The sequence below is a fragment of the Aulonocara stuartgranti genome, assembly GCF_965226115.1.
Source record: "Aulonocara stuartgranti genome assembly, chromosome: 17".
Classification (NCBI taxonomy): domain Eukaryota; kingdom Metazoa; phylum Chordata; class Actinopteri; order Cichliformes; family Cichlidae; genus Aulonocara; species Aulonocara stuartgranti.
This window is the reverse complement of record NC_138953.1, coordinates 26,015,402-26,032,889: the sequence shown is the minus strand read 5'-3', so window position 1 is coordinate 26,032,889 and position 17,488 is coordinate 26,015,402. Positions and strand designations below refer to the sequence as shown.

At 39.4% G+C, this 17,488-nt stretch overlaps 1 protein-coding gene across 2 annotated transcripts; it reads right to left on the bottom strand.

Moving 5' to 3' along the window:
• Positions 1-2,166: 2,166 nt before the first annotated feature.
• fam180a (family with sequence similarity 180 member A) lies at positions 2,167-15,823 on the bottom strand. 2 transcript variants are annotated; one of them, XM_082510758.1, is made up of 3 exons: positions 15,094-15,823; positions 4,377-4,474; positions 2,167-3,995 (listed from the first exon to the last, which is right to left on the bottom strand). In XM_082510758.1, the coding sequence occupies exons 1-3, from the start codon at positions 15,104-15,106 to the stop codon at positions 3,666-3,668; spliced, it is 441 nt and encodes a 146-aa protein (XP_082366884.1). In that variant the 5' UTR covers positions 15,107-15,823; the 3' UTR covers positions 2,167-3,665. The 2 variants fall into 2 exon arrangements, with proteins under 2 accessions (XP_082366884.1, XP_082366883.1); XM_082510757.1 differs by lacking the exon at positions 15,094-15,823 and adding an exon at positions 11,158-11,373.
• Positions 15,824-17,488: the final 1,665 nt, after the last annotated feature.

Sequence of the window (17,488 nt, the reverse complement as noted above, 5' to 3'; positions counted from 1 at the left end):
CTGTTTTTCAAAGAAGAACAAATGGTATTAATTTATGTAGATTTAGAAAATCCTGAATCGCTGTTTTATTTATTTATTTATTTATTTTCATTTCAGGTATTGAGTTGTTTAAGTTGATGGAGAAAGCACGGTGGGTATACATGTGACACATTGTAAAGTCCCATCTCGCTCTGTTTGCGGACTTGAAGCATGAAAATATGCCTGACAGCTGCGGGGAAACATATGCAGCTGATAAGCTTGAGTTAAAACAACTGGGTATTCATCTGGAGGTGATCAGAGGATAGTTCTACCAGGAAAGACACATTCCAGTTATGATGAGATTCAGCTCTAATTAAGCGAACTCCAACAAAAACACGTCCTCCAAAGAAAAATAAATCTAATTAGAAATGCCATGCTGTCGTTTTCTGTCTCCCGCACTTTGTGTCAACATAAAAAGATGTATTGTAATGCATACGAGAACTCTTCGAGAAGCCTTACAGCATGCATAACAAAACACTGACTGTAGAGTAAGAGGAAGTGAGAGTACAAGATATGCTGCTGCTTTCATTATATAGTTCAGTTCTCCCTTTTTACTCATTACTCCTCATTATATCTGCTGCACAAGTCAACAACAAAAGGAAACATCGTGACAGATACCACGAGCCAAGATCTGGGGGAACAGATTGGAAATGCTGCCACCTAGTGAGCATCTTGAGGCAATAATAATTTAAAAAATCCAAAAAGATTTTATACCATCTATCCATCCATCCAGTTATATTCTGCTTTATTTTAGGAAAGACTGTAGTTGAAATGTTGACATACTCACTGGATTCACTGGATTTCATTATGCTATTTCTGAAAATGTATCGGCAATAGGAAACAATTTTAAATTCCTTTAGAACACATCTATGCTACAACCCTTTCATCAGTTTTGGCTTGAACAAACTATACTAAACAGCATCCTATGTCCTGTAGACATGAAACAGCTTCTGTTAAAACATGAGAAATGATACACCAGATATTTGTATATTAAGCTGTGATTGTATAGAAATATCCTAAATGATCCTATATGAAGACATGATACGGGCGTTATGGACACTTTAGAGACATGCAGTATCAGATGAGGAGAGCAGTTCTGTCAGCAGCCACTTGGTGATGCTCTCTCAACATGCAGAGGGCTCCACTTGACATTTAGGGATAATACTCTAAATGAATAAAATATTGCAGACTCATTTTTCATGAAGCAGACTGATAAGTCAATAATCCACGCAAAAGCCTGATTTTTCTTATTAAATCTGCACCACAATCACAGAGAAAGGGGAAGGAAATGAAGCCTAGCAGAGCACTTTGTGAGATCATTTTAAAACTTTATGACAATTAAGGATTAGATTGCACAAATGGAACGTCATGTCCCCGATATTTTGTATATTGAATGTGATAACAGAGCAAAATTTAATTAGAGGCTCGGCAAATATTCCACAATCTCACAATTCCTCTCTAAGTCAGTCTGGAAAGTCACTGGCAACATGGAATCTGCTTGAAAATTATAACATCTGCATTAAACAACGTAAACTGACAAAGCGAGTTCAAAAAACAAGCCGTGTCAAATGCAAGACTCATCGGTCACTATTATAGTTAGAGTGGTGCCGAGGGTGAAGGCTGATCCGTCGCCTTGGAAGGAAATTCCTTGCTGCAGTCTTCCTGACTTCCTCATTAATCAGCCCCCTCTAGTCAGTGCCAATGAATGCTGACATGCTGAGAAAGACACTGAAAATGCTGCGATTAACGTATACATTTACAGAAGCTGCAACTGAAGATGCGATCTGGGTGACAGGGAGTGACGAACATTTCCACGGTTACATAAAAGTATGAATTGAGCAAAATACTGTAAGGTGTAAGCAAATGTAAAACTAATCAACTCTGGAGGGAAAACAACACAAACCAGATATCTGCTTTCTATCCCCTTCTTGATGAGTGAACTGCACAAAAGCTTAAGTACCTATTTCCCATAATGAATGGGGAAATGGGTAGCTCTGAAGCACATATCCATCAGATATTTTACAGACTGCAGAAATGCAATCAAGCGTATTGATGTACACAGACTCTTAAGTATAAATCCGTGGGTTTTATTCAAAGGGCTTTTAGTGGCAAATCAAATGAGCTGAGCAATCTTTTCCAGACAGAGCAAAGCATCTTACGCCTTCTAAAGTTATCTGATGGCATCAAACATGTACACAGGCATGGCAGGGGGCTTGAGGTGACTTCCCATGGAGTTGTCAAACTAATGTACCACTTTGATTTAGTATTTTTTTTGAAAGTAGGTCAAAGATCAGTATAATCAGAAAAATCAGAAGGAAAAACTTTGAGGTAATTGCGCGTATGTGTGTACTTATGTGATGTATTTTCATTAAACTAAGTTTGAGAAGTTTATTTGAGCACACCGGGACGCACTTGATTAATGAGGCCATCCTCTGGCTTGTATGCATATGCGGGGCTCAAAAGCATTGTTGATTTAATTTGATTTCTTCACGATGTACAAATAAGTGGGCTCAGAAATAATGCATTAGTGAGCGTAAAACAAACACACACTCGGGAGCTGAGACGTAACACAACTGATGCAGTAACAAAACAGAACTAGTTCATTAAGAAACGTGATAGTAATTCATTATTTAGCTCAAAAACAGATTTAATAGTAGTTAATGGTTTACCTTTATTAGTATGCTTGGCTTTTTTGGTTTAAACCTTATATTTTGGATATTAGACTGATGGTTTGTTACAATGTCATTGTATTATGATATTAATCATGTGTAGGTGGAATCTAGTTAGCCTAAATAGCCTATATTGTGAGAATATTTGTGACTCAAACTGCTGCAGATTATGATTAATTACTCTGTAAATCACTCTAAAATAGTTTGGGGGAATTCTAGACTCAGGGGGTGGGTCAATGCATAGTAATTTTGGACATTGAAACATGTCTAAAATACCTGGTGTGACTGTAGGGATAGACTATACACAGATTTTGCTGCAAAATGATGACAAACCGTCTTTGATGATCATTACATTTCGAGTTGATAGCTAAAAGAAAAGGGACTTCAGCCATGACCACTTCGCTTTGCTGAAGGTTGAGTCTCATTTGATGCCGTGGATTTACATGATCAGAAACAAAATCCAGGAAAGTGAGAGCAGCCGATCTCTGCAAGCCCATATCATCTGACAGCTCAGCTATGAGCTGATGTACTGGGACCTTGAGGTCTGCTTGATCTAAACTTGTGCTTAAATAAGTTTATAGAAAAGTAAGATACGCTGATCTTTTGAGAATTAAAATTTTATTATTTACCTCACATAGGGTAACAAAACAAAACAGAAGCACATGATATAACTTTTCAGGAGTTTGTGGTTTGAGCTCTTAATTGGAATTAGCCCAGTCAGATAAGACTGGAAGTCAAGTTTGAAAGCGCTGATAAAAGTGAGTTTGGACCCTGAGTTTAGTTACATTTTTTGGTTAAAAATTTAATTGCTTATATAATTTTATATACATTTTTTGATATTTGTATTTGTATATACAAATAGTTTCATATAAAAAGCAATATAATAATCTAATTTGTTTTTAAACTTTGCAGGACACTGGAAATGGCATGGATAAACGGCATCTCCACTACTGAAAAAAATATGGACAACTTCTTTCCTCAAAAGGGTTTGAGATCCTTTTGAAGAGCTTGGAACAGCTGGATTAGGGTGTCGGTCCATATCTCTTTCTGGTGCTTGTTGGTGATACGAGCCAGGGTCTGAGTGGTGTACACTAACGTCAGCACTGTCCTCTCAAAGTCCTGCCAGCTCAGAGGTTGGCGCCGCTGGGTGAGCTCGGCCGTCAGACGCCTGATGTCGGAGAGCCTTTTAGGCAGTACTTCCTCACAGATGACTTCCAGCTTTTCCACACTTCTCAGGGAGGCCAACTCCTCATCTGGAATCAGCAGGGTGTGTCCATCACCTTGTATCTGCATTCCACCCAGCAGAATCTGGGAGATAGATAGGCATCCACTAAATTCACATTCACATATATAAGCAGCTAACTGAAAAATGGAGTTGCTAGCAAGGTCACGTCCTGTTAACGGCTATTTCAATCTGTTCCAAAGAGCCTAATCATCTAAATATTTTGAAATGAGCCTAAGATGGCATAAGAAAGTAAAATATCTTTTTCATCAATGTCACCAAAATATCTCACATTCCTGCTAATGATTAGGAGCACAGCAGCAGTACACAGTGTTTTGTTCTAATCAGCAGGGTGAGGCCACAAATGTGTTATTTTTAGAAGTCTTGTGCACATTCTAAGAATACTGGTTTCCATTAAAGAAACACTAGCTCATGAACTATTTCGGGGCCGCAAGAACTTAACTGACCTCAAAAAGCAGCTTGATGTCCTCCACCGAGTGCTGGAATGTGGGGTTGATCAGTGAATATGTTCCCCGTTTTATCCTGTATGCAGATGGGTACAGCACTAGAACACACAAGAAGAAAAAATTGGATTATAGAATCTCCCTTTTCAAAAATTAAGGCAGGACATTATTTATTGTGACATTTATGCGGGAGGGCCAGAGGTTGAGTAAACACATATTCATTACTGTTCAAATATTATGTATGTGGTTGAGACTTGGGCTCCAGCTGTGAAGAGATCAACTGGTCTTTGACCTGAGCCACAGTTGCTACAAGCACCAGCGGCCTGGTGCCCCCAGAGGTGCGATATCTGCTTATTGACTCGTGGAAGGGCAGGTGTAACTGACCTCATTTGGTCAGGCTTCAAAGTGTCAGCCCATATGTGTAGCAGACGGGGGATCTCATAATGTGAGGTGTCCTGATACGGCTGGAATGAAACCCCTCACTTTCAGCTAGAAACAGTTGCTGCTGCCGCCTCATTTCTGTGATAAAATTGAGCAAAATCCATATTTTCCTGGAAGTGATAACAAGAGGCTAAACCTCACATCTAGAGGTGGACAGCAGCTAACATTACTCACATACTTTCCTAAGTATCTGATGTACTAACAATTAAGCACGGGGCTATTTTGGAATATTTTGTTTTTACCCTAATTCAGAGGTTTTTAAAATTCTTTTTAAATACACATTGTACAGTGTGATGAAACTTCAGAGTTCATAATTCTGGACCACCAGAGTGAGCTGCTCTATAGAGATGTGAAATTGGAAAGAAAAATCCAGCAGAAGCCTAGCACAGGATCTAGAGGAGATTCATCAGGTCCTTCAGTTGATCGGTCTGCCGATCACTGAAGCCTGATCAGAAATGGTCTCAGTGGAAGAGTGGCTCTCAAGAAGGAAGGGGAACAGAGAGAAAGGGCTGGGGTAAGTTAAATTACACAAGAATTGATATGGTTAATCCCATTTTACAACTTTTGTTACAAATCGAGTCAATTAGTTCACTGGTCTAAAATGAAAAATAACATTATGGTCTAAATTGTCTAAATAACATAGCTGTGTCTAAGAAATGATTTGTGAACTTCCTTAATCTAGCAACACATTTGCATTATAATAAAGAAAGATTAAGAGTCACACGAGAATGTGCAGGGTCTGTTTGTAATAATATAACTTTGAATACTGCCCAGACTTTGAAAACTTTTTTGTGTATCTCTGTTATCTCTCCAAGAACCATTTTTGTTAATGTAGCATCAGGAGAAGAAACTGAAAATCAAATTTGATTTGCACAGAAGGAGGTCCATCCATCCATCCATCCATCTTCATCCGCTTTATCCGAGGCCGGGTCGCGGGGGCAGCAGCCTAAGCAAAGGAAGGAGGTTTCACAGTATAATGAATTAAGGTAAAACTTCCTCTAGGGTTCTACAGCTGTTCAGCTCTCTTTTTCCATTGCTACCCATATTCTGTTGCCGTCCAGTACTCCATTCAGCGTGTAAGCCAACACACGGAGATCTTAATGAGGTATACAGTATATAAACACTGGCATTCATGTGAATTTGGATGTCATCCTTCCTCTCTGCTACAGTGGCATCTATGGATTCCTGCTTCACCAATTCTGCAGTAATGATCAGCTTGACTGCCTGCAGCATCGCTGGCCAGATACATTTAGCTTTATAGCAATTGTCAGGCCAGCCAAAGCCACACAAATTGGCAGAGCTCCCTATGTACCTGCTTCCTGCTTGGGCGACTGCCAGTCTCAGCTCTGGCCTCCCTTTCGCAGCACAGCCACTGCTCTCAATGTAAAGAAATGTGTAGCTCCACATTTCCATGTTGGGGTTCCAAAAATCTGGCACATCTGTGTAATCTTTAGCATGTTACCTCAGTCCTTCCACCTGCCCCACCGTCAGGGGCCATAGCCAGACGTTGTGAAATCTCAAATAAACATTGTCTAACTCCACCTTTTCCAATAATATGAATTTGGGTTTCAAGGATCAAAACATATGTACTTATTGTAAATTCCAAATGCAGATGAAATGCTGTTCACGACCCTCATCATAATGTCAGAAATCAATAAAAGTTCAAACACTTCTAATGGAGAAGTTTGAACTTGTTGAAGAGTGACTCTGAAGCAATATAATATGCAACATGCACAGTTGTTCCAACCCCCAAACACCAAAGACAAGTAGAGAGAAGATTTCCCCAGATCAAGTACTAACATCCAACTCTAAGTGGATGACAACTTGTAGGTGAAAATGTATACTCCTCATTGAGTATGCAGCTCCCAAATGCATCAGGTATTGTTGAGGAGCGATGCCTGTGCAGACATATTAGTTACCGAATAGATACGGTAGCTTCAGCGGGCCATTGCTAAAGTAAACAATACAACACCCGAGGGTGCTCATTAGAACAAGGGTTATATCGTTAAAGGATTGAGGCGATGCGGGGAAATGACAGCTTGGAGGCCAGCCCAGCGCTGATTTACATCTAAAATTAATAATCTGTAATTTACATAAAAAGGCTCTGCTACTACTACAATAGTCCTTTGGCATGTAGGAAAGTGTGTGTTTTATGTTTATAGCAGCTCCAATAGCACTTTGGAATAAAAATATTATAGCTTGTTATAGTTGGAGCTGCATTAGTGTATATGTGCACAGGCAATAACAGTAATTCTAGTCATTCCATTAAATTGTTCGATTTCTCCCAGCACAATATTGTGAGGGCGATACTGACTTAGAGGAAAGATAGGTAGGGGCACACACTGGATATCTAAATGAATCATGCTTAAAGATTACAATGAAAATGAACTAGCTTATAAGTTTGAGACACTGTGACTGACAATATGGCCAATAACAAAGAAAAAGGGCACATATACGTAGAAAGGAGCTAATGAAGGAGCACAGGTGGTTGTGAAGGTCAGGTAGAGATAACAGATGTGAGAAATTGAGGCCACTGCAGGATAGATATTCAAGATATTGTTCATTCTGTTACAAGCAATAAATAAATTATTGTCATTTAGCGCCTGCCCTCACTGCAGGACAGCTGCAGGACAGTCATCTTTGCATTGTGGATTTTAGCTTTGAGGAACTGCATGAACAAAAATATGTCACTGTGGAATTTCACATTCCCCAATGGATGACCAAATAGAGTGCATAATAAAGTAAATGGGAAAGAAATATTTCGACACAGCTGGTGAAGGGCAGACAACAACAGATGATTAATGGTGCAGAAAATGTACTGAACTTTGCAGTGACAACATATAAAATCCAGGAATTTATCATAGTGAAGGAGAAATAATGATATTTAGTCATTTTTGATTACCAACCGCTATGCAAAATCTTTGATTATGCCGCGTTAATGTGCAATATTTATGAATGTGAAAGTGACATCTCAGCTTTAATCACTACGATTTTATCACATGTAAGTGAGGAGGCTGGTGAAGGTAGGCTGTCCATATATGTTAGAGCTGGATTTTCCATGAAGTTGTTTTTGGTGGGTGGGGGGTCGGGAGGTAGGGGTCGGCTAACGTGCAGGCGAACAAACCATCACGAGGTGATTCATTCTTATGAGCAAATTTTTCTTTTTTCTCATTTTCAGCTTGAAAGTTTAATATACTGCTGATGTCCTTTATCACAACATATCAGCTTTCCCTGCTGCTTGTTCTAAGCCCATTCACCCGTCATGCTCCCCTCCCTCCTTCGGCGCTCCAAACAATCAATGTTTGGATGGGCAGGCTTTCCCCCAGTGTCATTATGTAGAGGCAGGGAACTTGTAATCTCCCGCTAACTGCTTGCAAGGAGATGAGGGAACAACAAAGATCCATTAATTAGCTGGGCTAAATGGTACTCCTGGCTGGAAGGATGTCTTGACGAAGACAGAAAGAGAGAGAAGGAAAAACAATCAAAAACAGAAAAAAAAAACCCAAATGAATGTCTGGATCCCTCCAGCGTACGATAAAAGAGGGTGAAAAGGACACAGGATACAATGAAATCTTCCCTGCAATGGACCATCTTCTACATTTCACTATATCTTCAAATAATAGAAAATTGTAAAATCCCAATCCATGACAGTATTGTAATGAGAGAGAGATTTAAATTCTACCATTTATGATGTAAACACAGATCATCATAAATACTCCGAATAACTGTGAGGCCAGCAGTAGTAAAGCCCAGCTGCAATAAAGTCATGCAGTGGTGCCAGGGAAGCTGATATATACTGGGGACAGTAGTGACAACTGGAGATATGGGAGAAAGGTTGCAGTTTCTCCTGGTTCCCCATCACCCACACTCCACCTCATGGAGGTGTGAGCTTAGCCTTTAATAACCCACACAAGCCTGGGCACATTCCCAACTCATCACTTGGTTAGTTTCTTCTGTGATTAGTTGGTGTCACGTTTACATACAGTGCCCTTTAACATTGTTTTTCAAAATATGCTAATGTTGTGAAGAGGCCTATAAAACCTATTGCAAGAAGAGATTATTCAAGGTCACATGATCCAGCTGTAACTAAGCTTCATCAGATTGGAAAGTTTTAGGCCTAATCTTAAAAGTAGAGAGGGTATCTATTCTCAGTACCAGTGTTCAATAGCTCTATTGTCTTATTCCAACTAAAGAGATGGGTTTGCAACCAGCAACTGCTAAACTACTAAAGTTGAAGTCATGTCATGAACCGCTATGTGTCTAAAGGTTTTGTAGATCTGATGAAGCAAAACAGGAAAACAGGTCTAAATAATAACAGCTTCAATGCTTCTTATTTCAGAGAATCAGAAAGTCCAAAGTCAAGTCCAAAAATCCTTTAGTCAACGAAGCATTTAGCTGGGGAATCCAACACAAAGAACACAAAGCTAAGGAAACACACAACTATATGCAACAAAAGACAAAGGAATACTGAGACAACATATATACAAAAGGTAATGCAGGAAGAGGAGACGGGTGAGGACCAAAACCAAGCTGAAGCCAATCAGGGAATCAGTGAGGACAGGGACAGGAACAAAAGCTACACTCAACATGAATAAAAACAGAACCCTTTAAAGTAAAGACAGACAACAAGATGGAGTGAACATGAAGACAAAGGTGACAAAGACAAACAGAGATGAGACAGAAGGAGGAACAGAAAAAGGGGAACTAATTAAAAACAACCCTAAAGTTACTGTTTTAACAGCAACTGAAGGAACAAATAACAAGGCTAGAAAGACAAAACTTGTAAACACAAAGGAATTAATGAGTAAAAAAATTAAACACTAACAATAACAGAAACCTAATCCAAAGATCACATAACTTCAAAACTACAAAGAATTCTGAACTTGAAAATTCAAAACCCTGGGTCCAAAACCGGGTGACCACTTGTTTAACCATTCACAGAATGATCGCAGATCAGTTGCTCACTACTTCCTAAAACTTGTTGGCTTGTTGGTGGTTTAGTAATTGGTTGAAGACCAAACCAGACCTGAAGGCCAGACAGAGATTGTAGAGTTTGCATGGAAAGTCCCTGACACTCACCAACGCTGGCCGAGCAGTACTGAAACTGTGAAAAGTGAGACAGAAGCAGGAAACATTTACTTTCAAGTTAAAAGCTGTGCCTAGTGTTTGCAGACAATCCGATGTCTTTACTGCAAATTCTGCTAATCACCAAAGAAATCACAAAGAGATTTTTGGTGCAGGACTCTCTTCGCTGTTGATTTCACCTACAGACACAAACCTAAAGACAGTACTTGCCAACCAGTTTGGGAATACTTTTCAGTTATGTATGACAATGTTAGACTGTCATACTGGTGTCATACTGCAAACTGACCAATGACTGATTGTCATGAGTGCTATTCACAGAGCGCTGAATGGCTACAACCACATCGTTGTAAGATGATGAATGATGAAATATATACTCTTAGGCTCTCTCTTGGATTCAGCGATGGCTGCCCAAATCAGTGCTCCTCACTGTCCTGAATGTGCACATCCTCATCACTGAAAGAGCGGCTGCTGGCCTGTACATGTAAACAGAGCAGTCCTGGACTGATTCTATGCTGTGCTATCCACTCCAGTGTGAACTGAGCTGCTTGCAGTGAGATTGTAAATAGAGAACTGCCGTTTCCCTCAACTCCAGGAACATTTCTGAACATTAGCTTCACTTTCTTTCTGCTCTTGTTTTCAGCAGCAGTGGGCAGTTGTTGACAACACAGACAATTAATGCATGTTCAGAAACTTTTTATTGACAGTGTCACTTTGGATTTTTGATTTATTGCTGAAGGGGGAAAAAAGTCTTACAAACTTTTAATAAAACAATGATTAAAAAATGATTTCCTGGATTTTGGTGATATGGTATAAAAATGTAAACAATTCTGAACTTTCTTTGTTTTTGCTGGCTTCAGCGTCATGTGACTTGTCTACAGATTTCAAGGCCTGCGAGTGATGAGAAAGGAATTTCCTCAGTGAGTAGATCCAGTAACAACAGGCCAGTCATTTTTCGCTGGAAAACGATCTGCTGATGTCCTGCAAACTGCAATGTTCCTGCTAACTGAAGAGGATAAACACATTCTTTCACAGCTGGAACCACAGACTCGTACCAGGACTCAGCCATCACAATTTGACTCTGTCTCTGTCTTCTAGTAATATTTTAAATGATCCCACAAATGAAAACAGAATAGTTTTTGATGCAAATATACTCAATGGTGATAAAATTGCCATTTATCTCATAATAGAGAGACACTAATCAGACTCTTAATAATTGCGCATTTAAGACCTAATTACCAGAGCTTGTGTGCCAACATACCTTTCCTGTGGTGCTGACTGGCAGCACAGTAGCTGCACAGGTAAACAACAGTGAGTAAAGTCCACCACTGTGCCATGCTGATGCTCACAACCAAGATCCACTCGTACAAATCAGTACACACTCCCTTCTTTCTGAGTTCTGTCTCTCAGTCATAAATGAACATCTCAACGATGGATGAGAACCCTCCTTTCCACTTCATAGGCTTTGTGCATAGGATCATCTTTCACTGTGTTCAATTTTCTTTTGTCCCCCCCCCCCTTCCTCATCTACTTTCATTTCTTTCTTTTTTTTTTTTCGTGTGTGTGTTCTCTTCTCAAGCCAGGGTGTCTGGGCTCTCATCTGGAATTCATCAGAATTTTGGGAAAGCCTGCCCTCTTGGCTGGACTTTTCTTACAGCTACTGGATGGCTGCTTTACTGGCTGAGTGGTTCAGCCACTGAGACTCTTCAGTTGACCAGGCAACTGAGCAAATGGTTGAGTGGCTGACGAAATTGCTAACTGAACATAATCACATCCACTGAGCCACAATCAAGCCAGTTATGAGAGCGATGGACTACTCAGGATAATAACTAATTTGACCACATTTATCCCATCACACTGTAGTCAGAGGTCAGACATGGGACAACAGCTTTTTTTTTTCATTTATTCACAACATTTGAAGAAAGAAGCAGCCTGAAGTCCAAATAGGTTGTAAATAAGCCAACAGTTCTAAGAAATAGTTCTTTTAACCCCCCCCCCCCCAAATCTTCTGGATAGCAGACAGTGACAGATGCTATTTGGCTGTACACTATGATGGAGGTTAGTGCAGTTTATCTTCCACAAGTGACATCAAACCAATATTTGAGATTATTTTAGCTTCATAAGAAAATGACCCAGGTGGGTGCTTAGAATAGAATAATTCTGGTGTTTGCCTTTTATTTCCTTTAAGTATGTCTGGGTCACCTGAGGGTTCCTTAAGCCCCTTGCTTACTGCCCTACTACTTTATAGCCTGTGTACTTGTGATCCCAAATCTCAGCATTCGATTACTGCAATCTATAATAAATGCTAGTGATTCTATTTACTCACTAAAAATGGAAACTGTCCCCCTTAAGCAGATTAACATTTTTGTTGTTGCTGTATGCTTAAATTCTTGGTTATTTTATTACATTTTTCAAATTCATCTTTCAAGAAACAAAGCCCTGCCTTAAAAGAAGTGTTTAGATGCAGGTAGGGACCCCAGTTCTGCCGCAGGTGTATTCCTGCTAAAAGGGAGTTTTTCCTTCCCACTGTCGCCAGGTCCTTGAACAAAGAGGGTCTTTTGATTGTTGGGGGTTTCTCTCTATCGTTGTAGAGTCTTTAACTCACAATATAAAGCGCCTTGAGATGACTGTTGTTGTGATTTGCTACTATGTTAAAAAATGGATTTGAAAAAGTTGAAAGTACATCAAGAAAACCCGACTGGAGACAAACAACTAGTCAACATCAACAACGCTGTGAGGACCGCTCAGAGCATCTTGATTAAAGGCTGTCAAGACTCTCTCCCCAAGTCTATATTCTCTCCTCCACAGTGCCTTCTGCTCTTTGTTGTCACAGAATATGTGCAATAAACACGCAGTACGCCTTCTTGTGCCAAGGCATATAATAGCCTGTGTAGGTGCTTTTGGATTTCAGATAGTATGCTTTCTTGGCTGATTCTCTAAGGCTGTGTCTGCTAAAATAAAGGAGATAATATTCCAGTGATGGTCTTGCGTAAAAGCAGTTAAAAAGACAGACACTTGTGGCCCTGCAGTAGATTAGAGAGCAATAATTAATTATTCAAATAGAGTCTAACGATATCAAACTTAAATGCTTATTTTAACAAAAACAAAGGTGATAAGAGCTAGTTTCTTATCGACACTATGCCATTTGAATAAACAATGAAGTCTACTTTCTGCATGAAGTTAACATCCACTTTTTGAATGGAAAGCCACTGAAGTTTCACCATTTGACAGAAGCATCAGTAGTTTATGTCAACAAATGCATTTAGATATGATCGCACAAGACAAATAGTTCTCTCATTTCATTTGAGTAGTAAATGAAAAGTCAGTGAGACGTTTGGGAAAACTTTCAACTGATTTTAACAGTGTGAAAAATGACACAATCAGTGAAGGATTCATGCATTTCATTTTAGTGTGCCCAAAAAAATCTGATGGGAAATAAAGTGAAGAAGGTGCATGGAAGGATTATACAGCATGCAGCATAACAAAAATATTTTTTTTTAAAAACAGCTCATCCTGCTTGATTAGGAGACATAAAGCATAGAAATGGTAATTTAGTGATATTAAGAAATTTGATTCATTTACACAGCTCTGAATTTATGTGCTTTTGCTTTACTGCCACCATATGTTTGCATCTTTGCTAGTAGCAGATGGGCGCCCAAGGTATAATGCCCTCAGCTTTCTTTAACCTACTCAACACAAAACACAGTTGCAAGGATGAGAACTCTGGAAGAGTGCCTCTGTGGGCAAGCTGTAAGTCTCGTTCGCATGCGATTCACATGAGTAACACGTAAGGCGCAGGCAGATGGCGTTCTGAAGGGCAAAACAAAAGCCCAAAACATAATTCTCTGCTGCTTATGTCCTTTGTGTTTGCCTGCAGGTGCACAGATTTAACTACTGTAAGACAAGAAAAATGGTAATGACCCCTGAGTGCGTGAGGTTGTACAAACACAGTCCGATCATGTGCAGTGTGAAAGAGAACCAGTTCTCTTGTCTCTGTAACCATGAGGGGGCAGTGTTACGACACAGATCCTGAGTGATCCACAATTTCCCAACTTATCCAAGATCCTGCAGTGATTGCTGCTGCTCCCCAACTCTTTTGACGATGGTGCATGAATTCCAAAATAATTGAATTCTATTCAGATAAGGTCTGGCAACGTGAATGCAGCCACTTAAGAGAGATCAAAGAGGTTGTTTGGGTTCAAACCAGGTGGGGACCCTCGAGACATCCTTTAGTTTAATTGCTTCTATGCTGCAAATCAGTGGAATGCCTCAAATATGCAAATTTACACGAGGCCACTGCACATCTGAACTTGCACGAGGCTTGCTTAACAGTCGAATTGCTATCACGCGAAAAGTCTGCAGCTGCAGTTTTATGTTATAATGCAATGAGTCAGGGTAATAAATAAACACCCGATCTGATTGTGCAAATAAAGAAAATGCTGAGATTCGGACCGCTGGGGCTTGGTACCATTGCCCAGCTAAGAGTCTGTGACTCATTGGGAGTGTTTGGAAGAATAGCGAAAACTTGTCATTTTATGATGTAGGTAGTTATTGGTTTGACATATTGCTGCAAGTAAAGCCTGGAGACCACAGCAAGCGACTGCTTATACACGTTTAAACACATTACCTGGGGAAAATGCTTCCAGAGCATATACAGTACTGTTAATATACATGCATATAATGTTGTTCAGTTCAATGTTTCTTTTTAGTTTTAATCCTCAACCAAATATCTGCTGAGACACCTTCCTTTTTAATTATTTCACTGTAAATGACAATTGGTTCTTGCTTTGTGCTCAAGGTTGCAAAGAGGTAAAAATAAAATAAAAATCACAAGGACCATATTAAAATAAAATAAGAAATGAAAGTAAATATCAGAGACAAGATTGCAGAGAAAAGTGCATCATGAGGATAAATACAACTTAGGAGTCCAGGCTTTAGAGAAAGAGTGAGAAAAGTTTGAGAACAGTTAGAAATGAACTCTTAGAGTTTAAAACCAAGATCTATTGATTGACCATAGTTAGTGGCAGCATGGCAGCCGTCACAACAAGTGAGGCCAGTGAGAGAATGGGCTGTCTAGAGAATCTCTACCTACCTGGCAGGAGGCACATCACACTTCAAAACAACTCAACAAAATACTGCGAGCATGTGAGTGCTCAACCACAATGCCTAATCATCATATCTCAAGCAGAATAATTACCTCGACTGTCCATCACACCTCTGCAAACAATTTCATCAGGGCTCGTCAGCACAGAAGCACAGTCACAGCACTGAGTCTTTAAATGGAGCTAGCATGTCTTGGACAGCTTGGAACGTCATGATCAGCCCTCGTGGGTGCCGGGTGTCTCCAAATCCTAAAAAGTAGGTACTTGTCTGCCTGATATATCCTACACACTAGAGAGGAGACAGCTACAGCAGCATGTTAGCCTAAACAGGCCACCTGTCACATTACTTTGGCATGCAGTATTTATTACCAAACAATATCCCAATTAGCCATGACAGGAAACAAAGCTTTGTAACACTTGAGAAATTAATAGAACGTGTTTGCAAAAATCATGTTGCTAATTTTCTCCTATGTTCTCCTGTTTGACCAATTAATTTATAATAGCCTGATTCATAGTCAGCTGTGCAGCCATTATTACAATGCACGAGTGTAAAACAGCAAAACAACATAAATAACTGTCTTCGCAGTTTAAAACCACAGACACACTCATTAACATGATGTATAGCATAGATTTTAAATTCTTTTCTTTCTTTTTTTTTTTTCCAATAAAAGCTACCACTTTCAGACAGTGGTGTTGGGGAACTATGAACACAGAAAAGTAGCATCAGATTTTTATCCACCATGCAATACCATCTGGAAAGCATCTGATTGGCAACAACTTCAATTTTCAGCTTGACAATTATCCCAAACACATTGCCAATGCAGTAAAAACGTACCTGGACAGAAAAGCACACAGTGGCTCACTACCAGTCTTGGGTTACCAAGAGCCCGGACTTCAACACTACTGAAACATGTGGGAACGTCTGGACAGAGAACGTAACAACATCCAAAGAAAAGGTTTGGATGTCCTTCGAGAAGCCTGGATAACTATTTCTGAAAACTACTCAAAGACATTAGTAGAAAGCTTGATTAAAAGAGTTCAGGCTGTGCTGAAGAATGAAGGTGGCTTTAGAAGGGACACACATCCAGAAGTTGCAGTAGTTGCTGCAGAGAGGGATATTTTATTTCAAGCCAACAGGAAAATAATCACGGAAATAGTTTAAAGAGACATTACGAACACATAGAAATGCATATTAGCTACGCAGCATAATTTTTCCCAGCACTGAATGCCACTGGAATGTACTTCATGCACTTCATACCTTTCTTTGGTCACTAGCAACTTGGCTTTAAACATATTATCTCCCCCTGCTGGTACTGCAATTTGCCGCAACTTGTGCATGCACGTCCATTTCACGGTAAAGTGGGAAATGGACATGGTGGACTGGCGTGTCTATTGTATGCTTTGCCGTGATATCGGGGTGTCCATGTATGTTTGCGTGTGCCAAATAAATTGATTCATCTTTAAACAAAATATATTTAATCAAATGAGGCGTACTCAGAACTTTTGCACAATACTCTCAAAAAGCTAACATAAAGCCAGATCAGTGTCAGATTATAGTCATTTAGGCAAATGTGTTTCATCTTTTATGTTCCGCATTAGCAGCATGATACCAAAACCTGCTGAAATGTGACTGAATAAATTGATACTGCAAATTGGCTAAACTTAAATCAAACAGCTTTTGGTACCTAAAAGGTGTTTTGTGCATTCACATGTAGATTATCTTCATAGAGTTAATTCAGTCTATGCTTTGGAACTGCACCAAAATGGGCAACGCTATTAATGCCTCTGGGCTCCCCATGAGCCCAGAAGGCCACAATCACTGTCTTTGTTATAATTTATATAATTGCACAATTTCTTCAAAATGTGGACCCCTGAAATTGCAGATAAAAACTTTTGTATTTTACTAAATCAGCCCCAGTCTTTAGTTTTAATACCTTTAATATTTTAGATGGTGTTATGCTGACATGGTGAATATTCTTTTAAAAAATACATTTCATCAAATTATCACTGACTAACTGATATGCACTCAAAGTAGGGCAGGGAAATAATCCACTGAAGGGAAAATTAACGGGCTCCCAGAAAAAAAAAAAAAAAAAAAACACCCGGGGAAGATGTGTGCGGCTGCAGGGGCCCTCAGCTCATTTTACCCAAGGCCCTTTGGCCGATTATGTTTCTAATGAAAAATCATGTCTATGCATAAAATAATGTTATACGCTGAAAAAAACCCTCTTCTTGTGTACTTTCTGGAATGCAAGAGGAAAAGAACAAAATGTTCACAGAACAGAAATCAAACATTTAGTTTGACTAAGCATGTTTGTAGTTCTTAAAAAATAAAAGATCCATGTTCATATGACAACAGAATTAAAGCTGGGCTATCTTTAATTTATCATATAAATTTAATATCCATTAGATTTCTAAACGTAATGTTTTAGGTTTTGCAACCAAAGGGCTAAGTTAAATTTATCTTAAATTATGAAGTTAATTAGCAAA